This window comes from Ammodytes marinus (assembly GCF_949987685.1).
Source record: "Ammodytes marinus genome assembly, chromosome: 12".
Classification (NCBI taxonomy): Eukaryota; Metazoa; Chordata; class Actinopteri; order Uranoscopiformes; family Ammodytidae; genus Ammodytes; species Ammodytes marinus.
In genome coordinates this window covers 15,368,953-15,381,817 of record NC_137216.1, presented here as the reverse complement: position 1 = coordinate 15,381,817, position 12,865 = coordinate 15,368,953, and the positions used below count along the sequence as shown (strand labels likewise).

General features: G+C 41.7%; 1 protein-coding gene across 5 annotated transcripts in view; it reads left to right on the top strand.

Annotated features, from left to right (window-relative positions):
- dip2a (disco-interacting protein 2 homolog A) overlaps positions 1 to 12,865 on the top strand; it is an 81,366-nt gene that overhangs the window by 66,391 nt on the left and 2,110 nt on the right. For 3 of the 5 annotated variants that reach the window (XM_080037516.1, XM_080037514.1, XM_080037512.1), the window contains 24 exons: positions 387 to 480; positions 1,014 to 1,133; positions 1,337 to 1,451; positions 2,224 to 2,363; positions 2,925 to 3,061; positions 3,219 to 3,299; positions 4,481 to 4,608; positions 4,757 to 4,871; positions 5,334 to 5,535; positions 5,657 to 5,766; positions 6,314 to 6,394; positions 6,824 to 6,941; positions 7,097 to 7,218; positions 7,451 to 7,562; positions 7,702 to 7,811; positions 8,425 to 8,555; positions 8,682 to 8,850; positions 9,223 to 9,393; positions 10,024 to 10,053; positions 11,480 to 11,541; positions 11,762 to 11,819; positions 11,903 to 11,977; positions 12,348 to 12,522; positions 12,638 to 12,761. In XM_080037516.1, the coding sequence (XP_079893642.1) occupies positions 387 to 480; positions 1,014 to 1,133; positions 1,337 to 1,451; positions 2,224 to 2,363; positions 2,925 to 3,061; positions 3,219 to 3,299; positions 4,481 to 4,608; positions 4,757 to 4,871; positions 5,334 to 5,535; positions 5,657 to 5,766; positions 6,314 to 6,394; positions 6,824 to 6,941; positions 7,097 to 7,218; positions 7,451 to 7,562; positions 7,702 to 7,811; positions 8,425 to 8,555; positions 8,682 to 8,850; positions 9,223 to 9,393; positions 10,024 to 10,053; positions 11,480 to 11,541; positions 11,762 to 11,819; positions 11,903 to 11,977; positions 12,348 to 12,522; positions 12,638 to 12,761 (2,780 nt within the window). The remainder of the gene's footprint in view (positions 1 to 386; positions 481 to 1,013; positions 1,134 to 1,336; positions 1,452 to 2,223; positions 2,364 to 2,924; positions 3,062 to 3,218; positions 3,300 to 4,480; positions 4,609 to 4,756; positions 4,872 to 5,333; positions 5,536 to 5,656; positions 5,767 to 6,313; positions 6,395 to 6,823; positions 6,942 to 7,096; positions 7,219 to 7,450; positions 7,563 to 7,701; positions 7,812 to 8,424; positions 8,556 to 8,681; positions 8,851 to 9,222; positions 9,394 to 10,023; positions 10,054 to 11,479; positions 11,542 to 11,761; positions 11,820 to 11,902; positions 11,978 to 12,347; positions 12,523 to 12,637; positions 12,762 to 12,865) is intronic. The other 2 variants (XM_080037515.1, XM_080037513.1) reach the window with 1 other exon arrangement.

The window sequence follows — 12,865 nt, the reverse complement described above, 5'->3', positions numbered from 1 at the left end:
TCCATACAAAGTTTTCTGATTGAATGTCTGATTTATCTGACTGAGTTATTCCCTATGACTGTGTTCAAACGTATGAAGTCCTGATGGGCTGAAACAGTGTGAAACCTGTTAAATATTCATTTATTCCCAACACATACTGAGCCCAGCTTTGATCAACTGGTTTCAAACATGCCGTGGAAGTTACCTACATCTCCATAATGTGATTTGCTGTTGCATGTACACAAAAAGCACACAACAGCAGTAGCAAAAAGGCTGCTTCTTTTATACTGATAGCAAATGATAAAATCATGTCATGACTTGCAAGTTGTTTACAGTGACATCATGTAGCTGTATCGCATGGTGACATATTTCGGTGCTTATGTGATGCTCGTCTGTTCTCACGGCAGAGTGTCATGAATCGGATGCACGTGATCAGCATTCCTTACTCCCTGATGAAAGTCAACCCCCTCTCGTGGATACAGAAGGTTCACACATACAAAGGTAAGGGCCAAGCCTCCTTGACACTTTTCACCCTTTCTCTCACTGCGTCTCAGCTCAATGGAAAGGGATTTAGTTCCAGGATCAAGCAACCTCATTTTCTCTAACTTGTGAGGCAAACAGACCATTTTCCCCCTAGTATTCATTGTTATAGTGTATTGCATCATACTTACAAAGTAGCACACATTTGTAAGTAAACATTGTGTTATTGTTTTTTTGGAGTCTGTAAACTTGTGCAAGACCAAGCTTGACTTCCAGAGACAATGTCTCAATGTGTTGGACTCATTGATTTCCACTTCAGTTGTATCAGCCTCTGTAGAGGTCGAGGAGAGGGGAGCTGAATCAAATTTATCTCCTCTCTGGTCCGTGCTTTTTCGCTGAGTCACCTGTTGGCAACCGGTGTCAGACCATGCTGCTATTCGCTGTCAGATTTTGTATTCTCTTGCGATTGGCTGTCGAGCTGTATGACAGAGGTGTTGTTGATTGGGGGGATCTTAATGCTGTTGTCTCCTTGTCTTTGTGTCCCCCCTGCACAGCGCGGGTCGCAGTGGTGAAGTCGAGGGACATGCACTGGTCTCTGCTGGCCCAGAGAGACCAGAGAGACATCAGCCTGAGCTCACTGCGCATGCTCATAGTAGCCGACGGAGCCAACCCATGTGAGTCCACCTGCAGTTTTATCATTGAACAAAAGTTCCCTGATAAACAACCTGAAATCACCAGAGATTATCATTGATTTGTCGATTTAGAGTTTGCTTGTTTATCTGTTTGACTAGCTCCTTATGTTTGTAAATCGTGAACGTGTGTGTGTGTGTGTGTGTGTGTGTGTGTGTGTGTGTGTGTGTGTTGTGTGTTACCACAGGGTCGATATCCTCCTGCGACGCCTTCCTCAACGTGTTTCAAGCACGTGGGCTGCGACCTGAGGTGATCTGTCCATGTGCCAGCTCCTCAGAAGCCATGACTGTCGCCATCCGCAGGTGAGCTGATGTTACTGCGCCTGTTTGGAACAAAAGCCGCATTTTGCCAGCGCTTTGCATTACTGTGCAACTGTGTCACACAGCGTTGACAACATAAACTGGATCCTGCAAGGGGGAGAGAGAGGGAGAATTGTGATTCTTCAACGCAGAGATGAACTGTAGGATTTTACAGAGAAGGATTAGGACAACAGATGGTCTTAAAACATATGCTTCAAAAAGGCAATCTGGCTGGGTTTTTTTGCAATAAGAATTGCCTTTTTTGACAAATATGTCAGTGTCTAGTAATGTTGATCAGTGAATATCTCCTCACGATCCGCTACAAGTCTGTACTGTGTGTGCACTGGAAACAAATCCAGTGTTAATATACACAGCCTAGCCTCGGTAAACGGGTATGTGTACTGTGGGCCCTCTTTTGTTTACATACCCTTTTACAGATCCTAGGATGTGTATTAACACTGGATTTTATTTCAGTGCACACACAGTAAGGACAGTTGCGGATCATGAGGTGATATTCACCGATTTTGACAAAGTGATTTTGACAACAAGCATCTCTAGAATTGCTGACTCTACCTTTAAGGTGTCAGTACTGCCCCAATAAAGACAATGAATTAAGGCAGTGGATGGCTAAGTTTGCCATGAAAGGCAGAGGAAATAAAAAGGAATAAACATCGATTCCTGACTTATGTGGATACCTTAAACTTCAAGTCTTGGCATGTGTGTCATTGTGTTTGGTAGTAATAAGTGTAATTGTAATAACGTGTATGTCCTACAGACCTCCAGAAATGGGTGTTCCTCCTCCAGGGAAGGCCGTGCTGTCTATGGGTGGGCTGAGTCACAGTGTGATCCGTGTGGACACAGAGGAGAAACTCTCTGTCCTCACAGTGCAGGATGTGGGTCAGGTCATGCCTGGAGGTACAGTACACTGGGCTGCTTATTAACATTTTAAAAGGAAAACAGAGTAGAAAAGTGAAGCACTGAAGATAAAATTGAAAGATGGAATTTGCATATCGACACCACAGTGTCCACAGAGGATAGAGGCAAACGGATCATATTGTCTAGGTTATTGTTCAAAGTGCTCTTTCTTCCACCTACTTTATCTATATTTTTATTGAAATATTTAGCATAGCAATAATGCTTTAACTACCTTAATCAATGGCATTATTAGCATCCGTTGATGCCTATCCATTATGGTTGATGTATCAAAGTGTTGATGTCGGAACTTTATGCAACTCAGAGGCCTCTTGTTTATTCCCTAATAATAATATTCTTTTTTTTGATACAGAATAACAAAGTACTTAAATGATAAAACAATTCATCCATCAAATATAAGCTTTTCTTATTGAACTTTTTAAACTTATTTTTAGGCGGTAATAAAGTAATCCAAGCAATAAGCCGTAAACCATTTTAGACTATTTTAAATATGCATGCATTCTATATTTAATTGTCCCTCCTTTCTTAATTATTTGTCTCCAGCTGTGGTTTGTGTGGTGCGGGTGGAGGGGACGCCCTATCTCTGTCATACAGACGAGGTTGGAGAGATCTGCGTGAGCTCAGGTAGCACGGGCGTCGCTTACTACGGCCTCCCGGGGATGACCAAGAATGTCTTTGAGGTTAGTGTGTTAGTTATGCAACTGTTCAGGTGTGACTAAATATGCTGGTCATTTCTTTGAAAACTACATTTATAAAGGTGTTTTCGCAGAGTAAATCACTTGTTTTGTTTGTTGTACTGTGTTTGTGTTTTTTAACAGTGTTGTTGTTTTGTTACAGACCATCCCTATTATGTCATCTGGAGTTCCCATCAGTGACCGACCCTTTACCAGGACCTCACTGCTGGGCTTTGTTGGACCGGTAAGTTCTGCCTCATTAATGCACAGTGTTTTTAACTGTATTTCACTCAAGTGTCTGTCATATAGCATTGAGATGGCCCTTTTATTTAAACATACGAGTTCTCAAAAACCTCCCACTTAAGAATGAACTCTTTCAGCCAAGTATGTGTAAGCCTACGCAGATAAGTTATCTGACTCTGGTTTGTCATTGCTCTCACTGTACTTACACAGCAATAGACATAACTGCTAGGAACAAGGCCAACAAAGCTAAACAAATAAAGGTTTAATGTATAGAATAGACAGGACTTATGTTCACATGTTGAAATAGGCATAAACTGTATATATTTATGTATCTAAATATTTATAAAGAGCCCCAGTGACCAATAACATGAATCGAAATATCTACATACGTACGATGTTGTAGTTTTGTCAACATGCTAATTAAGTACATATCTCACATAGTCTGAATTTGTCATATGTCATCATTATGTGATATTTTTGATTTGCCCTGTTACAGGTAAAGGGTCAGTTCATTCATTTCACAAAAACTAACCTTTAAGAGTATCTCGCTAAGCAGAGCCTTTCAGCTTTCTGTGCTCAGGGTTTGGGGAGATATGCCTCTGAGGCTTCTGCCAGGACCACAGAGAAAATAAATCTGAGAACGCAAACATTCAACTGCAGTCTATCTTTTCCAGAAACTATATCCCAGTTACTCCCTGGGGACGGTTTTCATTGGGGCTACTTTCTCCAGTACTATATACTTTAGTATTTACACATGGAGAAGTCTGATTATTTAGAAACCTTTTTTGTTTATTTGTAAGTTTAGACAAACTGTCACATTTCTACACAGAGAAACATAATTTATTTTGCCAACCTATAATCTGTCCCAAGCTGATTACTCCGGGGCTAGACAACAATGAGTGAAGCAAACCCTGTGTGATGGCTTTGCCAGAATAATCATCAGACAACATTTATTTAAAAAAAATTCTGAGCTGAGAGCACTGAGAGTTTTTTTCCTTTCCTATTTAAGGACATCAAAGCTCAAGGTTATAAAGAGGTTTATGATACTGTGCAAGGCCTCAGGAAATCTTTTTAGGTCTTGAATTGAAATGTCCCAATACTGAGCATGGTAGTGGTATAGATGAAGACTGAACCTTAGAAATGTACTTGTCTAATGGTATCGGTTTTGTTTTTCCACACCAGGACAGCCTTGTGTTTGTCGTGGGGAAGATGGACGGGCTGATGGTGGTCAGTGGGCGGAGACACAATGCTGATGATGTGGTTGCTACAGCACTGGCGGTGGAGCCCATGAAGTTTGTGTACAGGGGAAGGTAATAGAAAAAAAAAAAAAAAAAAAAGCAGCTTGAAAAACGTACAGTCTCTACTTACACTGTTACATGAAACAAGCAACTGAGCAGTGTGATTGGATGAGTACCGTCCAGCTGTAATATTGTTTTTTTGTAATGTTGTGTGTTCCAGGATAGCGGTGTTCTCTGTGTCCGTGCTTCATGACGAGAGGATCGTTGTTGTGGCCGAGCAGCGACCGGACGCCTCTGAGGAAGACAGCTTCCAGTGGATGAGCCGCGTCCTTCAGGTACTCACTGTTGCTCTGGCTTTTTCCCATTTTATCACTTATATAGGGTATATACACACACAGTATAATAAAATGACTATAACTGTGATTTTGCACGTTTTATTTTGAGTGCTAATCCTGTTTAGTTAGTTAATATTACTACTCTCTCCTCTACTGCATGTCACAAGGTTTAAAATGTTCTACCTTCCAGGGACATTTCAGTACATGTCATTTCCATATGAAAACCAATCTTTGTCATATAATTCATCACAGTGAATAATTCTCAATATGGGATGATGAAGCACCTTTGAATTGCTAATGATAACCTCCCCTTGGGTGCTTAAATCAACAACTGAACAGAACAAAAACACAAAGCCTACGTTTCTTTTCTCTTTTTGGATTATGTTAACACGTTTCTCTGATTTGTTTGACAGTTTTGCTGATGTCTTGTTCTCCTCTGTTTTTTTGCATGTTGTTTTCCAGGCGATAGACAGCATCCACCAGGTCGGGGTGTACTGCCTGGCGCTGGTGCCTGCCAACACGCTCCCTAAGGCCCCGCTGGGAGGCATCCACATATCGGAGACCAAACAGCGCTTCCTGGAGGGCGCACTGCACCCCTGCAACGTCCTCATGTGCCCTCACACGTGTGTCACCAACCTGCCCAAGCCCAGACAAAAACAGCCAGGTAGACCAGCAAATTGTATTATTTTATTGCTGTGTTTATTTTTCATATTAATAATACACATGTTGGCCCTAACTTCACTGATATGTATAATGACTTTGATGAATGTGGTTGTGCCGGACAGAGGTCGGTCCTGCTTCTATGATAGTGGGCAACCTGGTGGCAGGCAAGAGGATAGCACAGGCCTCTGGGAGAGACGTGGGCCAGTTGGAGGACAATGACCAGGCACGTAAGGTAGATGTTCATCCTCATTTCACCCACTCATCACCTCAACACATACACACTGGCAGACACAGGTAAGGATCAGTACTGGAGAGAGGGGGATTCTGAAACACAAACAGCTGAGGGCCAGAGGACCATGTTTTGAACGCCAGCTGTCTTTTCTTTTTATAGCAAAAATGAATGGACACAATGAAGTGTTGTGTAATTCAGATTGAACTTTTTGTATTATATCCATTACTCATTTCAGCTTCACATACACCGTACCCCATTGCATCCGTCATTCCTTTATTACAAACACCCACCTTGTGCCAACAGGCTCCATTCATTCTACATAGTTAGTTACTCTTCATCATCACTGTTTTTTCTCTGACTTTGTTCGGTGTTATTCTCATTGTCCTGTAGTTAAACTTCTCTCCCTCTCCCTCTCCCTCTCCCTCTCCCTCTCCCTCTCCCTCTCCCTCTCCCTCTCCCTCTCCCTCTCCCTCTCCCTCTCCCTCTCCCTCTCCCTCTCCCTCTCCCTCTCCCTCTCCCTCTCTCTCGCTCTCTCTCTCTCTTATAGTTCCTGTACATACAGGATGTGCTGCAATGGAGAGCTCAGGCTACTCCAGACCATCCTCTATTCCTTGTTCTCAATGCTAAGGTACCACCTTTTTGTCATGCTATATCAGTTTTTATGTTATATGCGATGACAATATGTATTGTGATGTGCTTGATTTGCTGGAAATTCAGTTGAGAAACTCTTAACATACTGTCTTTTGGCTAATTTTGTAAATGTTTTATCTGATAAATTTAAGTTATTCATTACATTGATAAAAAAAAATCCCTATACTCCAATGCTCTATAAAAGCTGTCTTACATATTTGCATTTTGTTAATACATTTGCAACATTGCCCTTAAATACCGAATGCAACAGGAGTGGAATGCTAAACCTACCTTAGTAGAAATCTCTATTGGTTGATGATAAAGGCTAGCCATTGTGCTTGAACATCTAACCTTACTCGTCTGTCTGCTCGATGAATAACAGCACTGTAGTTGAATGTAACATGTGTCCTCATCTCTTACTCTTCAGGGCACGGTGGCCAGTACAGCTTCCTGTCTGCAGCTGCACAAGCGGGCGGAGCGAGTGGCCGCAGCATTGATGGGACGCCTCAACACTGGAGACCATGTAGCGCTGGTTTACCCACCAGGTGAGAAGTGCTACCGCTGCTGTGGTGTTCAGAGTCACACTTAGACTGAGGCTCCCCATTAAGCCCTTAATATTATTGTAAAGCGTGTTGTACTGTTAAGTCATATTATCTGTATATCATAATATAACACTGTAAATATCAATTTTTTTGTGCAGGAATCGACCTGATTGCCACCTTCTACGGCTGCCTGTACGCTGGCTGCGTGCCAGTCACTGTCAGACCCCCGCACCCCCAGAACCTGGCAACCACCCTGCCCACCGTCAAGATGATTGTTGAGGTAACACAGATTTTATTGATCTGCCTCAAAATGCTCATTTAATCCCTCTCTGCATGGTTATTAAAATCATAAAACCTGATGAATGTGTAAATACAAAATATATTTTCAACAGAATTACATACAGTGAGCGCTTCATTATGAGGGACGGTTTTCCTACTGAAAGCAAACTGTGTGGGCTGTTGAAGTGATGTGATGTAAATGGAGTAACACTGTATTAACTGTGTGTTTAAAGGTCAGTAAGTCGGTGTGTATCCTGACCACTCAAGCAATAATGAAGCTGCTGAAATCCAAAGAGGCTGCTGCTGCTGTGGACATCAAGAGCTGGCCCATGGTGCTGGACACAGGTGAATATTATACACACACTTAAAATTCTGACATCTCAATTTTTTTTGTCGTATTTTTAAGTTAAGGTCTCTACGTTGCCTAAGGGTTCCATGCCTGATTTAAAAACTCTTCTCCCTTCCCGTCCTGCCCATCCTCAAGATGACCTCCCCAGGAAGAAGAGTCCCCAGATGTACAAGCCCCCCACCCCAGAGATGTTAGCTTACCTGGACTTCAGTGTGTCCACAACGGGCATCTTGGCAGGTGTCAAAGTAGGTTGGATGTTATAGGCATACATTTGGGCCATCTGGATACTTAAAGGTGAAGTCAGCGATTCTGGAGAACACTTGCTGTCAAAATCACTTTTTGTCAAAATCAGTGAATATCTCCTCACGATACGCTACTGTGTGTGCGAAGAAAAAAAATGCCTATACTAGCATTGCTGCTAGCTACGGTGGGTTGGTCCGAGTCCTTTTGTCTACATGTTTGTTGTTTTTAGCAAACACACCGTGTGGACAGGTAGCAGATTGTGAGGAGATATTCACTGTTTTGACAACAAGCGTTCTCCAGAATCGCTGACTCCACCTTTTTAATAATAGCATGTTATCTAGCTGTCATGTTGGGATCATACAGTCTATGGTTGGGACGATAATAGTATTCATTTGGTTCCTGTATAATATTTTATGGACTGATCAAATAAAAAGAAAATTCACTCATTAATTATCAGAGCATGTAAACTTCAGCACATTTAAGTCAACAATGTTCAGCTGGAGTTTATCCAAGGACTCAAGCATCCCTCCACACACAAGTGTTAGAAGCTTACAGAGTGTTTGCAATTAGAATTTCACTCATTTGTGTGTCTGTGTTCCCCATCATCTCGTCTAGATGTCCCATGCTGCCACCAGTGCCTTGTGTCGCTCCATCAAACTGCAGTGTGAGCTCTACCCTTCCAGACAGATCGCCATCTGTCTGGACCCATACTGTGGCCTGGGCTTTGCTCTCTGGTGCCTGTGCAGGTAAACCAGAAACCTCTGCAACAAATGCATGGCAGTAAAACTGGACATTAAAGTGTCTGCTATAAAGAGATACAGGTTCTTATGTTTTTTTCCCACTGAGCCTATCTGTTTGCATGTATGTTTCAGTGTGTACTCGGGCCACCAGTCCATCCTGGTTCCCCCTCTGGAGCTGGAGACCAATGCGTCTCTGTGGCTCGCTGCAGTCAGCCAGTACAAAGTGCGAGTCACCTTCTGCTCCTACTCAGTCATGGAGATGTGCACCAAGGGCCTGGGTTCACAAACGGAAGCGCTGCGGGTCAGTTTGTCTCTTCAGGGGTTGAGTGTTGTCACTGGGGATGCAGCAAATGTAACATTTGGTTCCACACATTTTAAGGGTTGTATTCAATTACTCATTACCCTGTGTCGTTGTCCCCTCTGATTACTGTCTGCAGGCAGCCCTTGGAATTGGGATGTTTTTTGTTTTGGTGGTTATTTTTTTATTTGTTTTACAAATTTTCTTTAATGAGTGGAATCTGTGAAATAATTTTTATATTTTTACAAAAATGTAACCAATAAAATTGACATCAGCTCCTTGTTTCTGTTCAACTCCCACAGTTGTCTTTGCAATGTTAAATCATTATTATAACTGTATTTCATTGCTGATCCAAATCTTATTTTCCATCTCCAGTTGCGGAATGTGAACCTGTCTTGCGTGCGTACGTGCATGGTGGTAGCAGAGGAGAGGCCCCGCATAGCGCTCACTCAGTCCTTCTCAAAGATCTTCAAAGACCTGGGGCTCTCGCCACGTGCCGTCAGCACCACCTTCGGCTGCAGGGTGAACGTGGCCATCTGTTTGCAGGTGAGCAGCAAGTGGGGGGATGAAGAGGAGGAGGGAGAGAGGGAGGGAAGGGATTATCAGACAAATCAAAAATACAACTATTGAGTCCAAATTAATAAATGTATATATTTTTCCTTTAACTCCAATTAGTTGCTAACAAAGCAAAAGGAAAATTCTAAAGCAAAAGGAAAAATTCTTGATATTGATATATTTGATATGATAAATGAAAACTTTATTTGTTTTACACTTCTATCTTTTACAAGCTCTTTTTTATTTATCAACTCCTTTGTTTTCTGGCACACAAAAAAAACGCGTGCACATCCTGTAACAATAGTATTTTAGCTTCCAAAAATTAGCCAGTGAAATACTTAAGATATGTTTATTTATTTTACCCACAAATTGTGAGCTTTTAATCTCATGGATGTTAGGTTTTTGAATGATGGCAAAAACACCATGCACGCACCAGTTGCTTTCCAGTGTGATTGTTTATAATTTTTTTTCTTTTCTTCTGTAGCCCTTCAATGTTCTGTTTTATACACTTTCTCACTATTCCTGACGATTTTATTTATGTGTGTGTGTGTGTCTGTGAATCCACGTATATAAATCTATATATATATATATTTATTTATCTGTCCTGCCCTGTTCCGTCAGCCCAACAGGTTAGGGAAACTGGCTGAGCAGGTAACTTTAGGCTAAGAGATGCTGTTTGCTCATAAGGGCTGCCGCTCTGTGTGTGTTTGTTGTTTATCTTGCATGGTTTTTGAACACGCTAAACCTTTATTTTTATTTTTTTTCTCTTGATTTCTTTCTCTCTGCTTCATTAATAAATAAACTGTGGTGAATAACAGTTTATTTCAGCCGACCCTTACAGTACCTGTGCCGGGCTGGCGCTTACCCAATGCTTTATGTGTATGTATAGGTTTTATTTGATGTGCTGCATCAATACACCACGAGTTAGCGGCATGAACTCTGCTGTGATTCTTTATGATCTTTATTTCACAGGGTGACACACATTTACATAGCAGAGGAATAGTTCATTGTTATCTTTTCCCTGTTTTTTTTTCCTTTATAACAATTTAAATGTCCACACTTTTGAAGTTCATTTTAGTAGATAGATGAATTCATTATTCAGGTATACACTAATGAATATTCTGTTGATAGCCTTTCCTCTCACACCAGTAGCGGGAAGTTATCTTATCCTTTTATTTGTTTTTCCCCTTTTCGAATTGCAGATATTTGACTTTGGAATTGTGCGCCTTGTTAACAAATACTACACACGATTTTTGACTCTTCAGTTGTGTTGGGTCATAGAGGCAAATGTTTGACAGTAGGGATATTTAAACTGGCTTATCAGACCGCTTGCTTTGGTTTTGTGGCAAAAGGCTAATCTCTGGATTGAATCTCATATGCTTTTTTACTGAAACCTCTGCATGTGGACTCATAGGACTGAACCAGGCCGCTCTGTGTTTGGCTGTGACCGCGCAAGCGACCAACCGACGACTTATTGCTACATTTACCTGTGCTCTGGCTGTGTGCTTGCAAAGGAGTGATGGAAAACATAATGAGTTGTGACTAGTCTTACAGCAGTTATTATGACAAATCCCAAAGCAGAAGAAATCAATATCAACTAGAAGCAGTTACTTGATGAATGGTTCCCTTAAAATGACGGTCCATTGCAGATCTATAGGCATTTAATCAAAAAGAAAAGAGTTCTCCTGACATTTGTGTGCCTTTTTGTAATGGATGATAAATATGTGAACTGCAGTTCATTTCTAAGGTCTTGAAGTCTCCTAAGAACTGGTACTGTATCCTTTTACCGACCTTCATTTGTATGAAAAACTAACTGGCAGCATTAGAGCAGTTGAGTTTAACTCTGCAGGACCGTACAGTGTCCGTTGCTACATGGTCGAGTTGTTGAGTCCTAACCATCGTAGCCTGGCTGGTTGGCTTCTGGCTGCCCCCTCCCCCTCCCTCTCCTTGCTTTGTCAACAGTTGTACCATATTCAGCTTCCACCTCCCCTCCACTAAGAAAACATATAGCACGGATTTCATCTTTGTAAGAGTTACATTATTGACTCATGTCCGAACTCTGCTTGTTTTTCTCCAGGGCACGGCTGGACCTGACCCCTCTACTGTTTATGTGGACATGAGAGCTCTGCGACATGATAGGTAAGAATTGTCATGTTCATCTGATTGTGTTGTGTAATTATAATGATTTTACATTACTTTCTAGCATATAAAATTGTTATTGCCATTATTATTAGTTTTAATAAATGTTTTGTTGCTTTACCAGAATTTAACCTTTTTTTCCCCACTTTTTCTTTTAACGTATGTTGAAAATGGAATGGAAATGTGAAATTGTGTCTTTTTTGTCTGCGTTTGTCTTCAGGGTTCGCTTGGTAGAGAGAGGTTCCCCACACAGCTTGCCATTGATGGAGTCTGGGAAGGTACAGCACCATGTTAACATGTACTAAAGCACTACAAAGAGCTGTGATGTCATGGCTTTTATGAGATATGGTCTTTGTTATAGATTCTTCCTGGAGTGAAGGTGATCATTGCCAACACAGAGACTAAAGGACCATTGGGAGACTCCCATCTAGGAGAGGTAACCTCACCTATGTTTTTACAGTTTCAGCATCACCTGTTCCACTTGGTTGTCACCCATAATCAGTCTGTTTACATGCTCTTCAGTTATCACCTTACAATCAGCTTCCTGCAAAAACTGATCAAATTAACGTCGTATAAATCGAATATTACAATTCTGTAAATGGTTTACCTAGCTAGATTTCTCCTGGAGAGAGTCTGTGTATTTTCCATCCATACACATAACATGGTTTCTAATTAGATTTCTAAATGTATGCAGGTGCATGACCTAAATGTCTGATAATGATAGACGAGATCCGTCACTTTGATCAAAAGAGTGACGAATGTGTGTGGCCATCCGCCTGACCGTTACTCATTATTCTGTGTCATAGATCTGGGTGAGCAGTCCTCACAATGCCACAGGCTACTACACAGTGTTTGGGGAGGAGGCGCTGCATGCCGACCACTTCAACACCAAGCTCAGCTTCGGCGACACGCAGAGTGTGTGGGCGAGGACAGGCTACCTGGGCTTCCTGCGGCGCACTGAGCTGACCGATGCCAGCGGAGGTGAGAATCACAAGTGCATGTTCTAACTTAACCAGTGCATTGCTTGATTTCTTTACTTTACCGGAAATAAATGAACAAATCTGTGACCATGTGTGTTTGTGTGTGCATTTGTCAGAGCGCCATGATGCCCTTTATGTGGTGGGCTCTCTTGATGAGACTCTGGAGCTGAGGGGAATGAGGTATCACCCAATCGACATCGAGACCTCCGTTATCCGTTCTCACAAGAGCATAGCTGAATGGTGAGAAATGAACATCAATAGAGATCACTGCTATATGATAATTCAGTTTGAATTATTATCGCGTAGTCAGTATATTCATCAATTTTATATTTTTATATAACTCC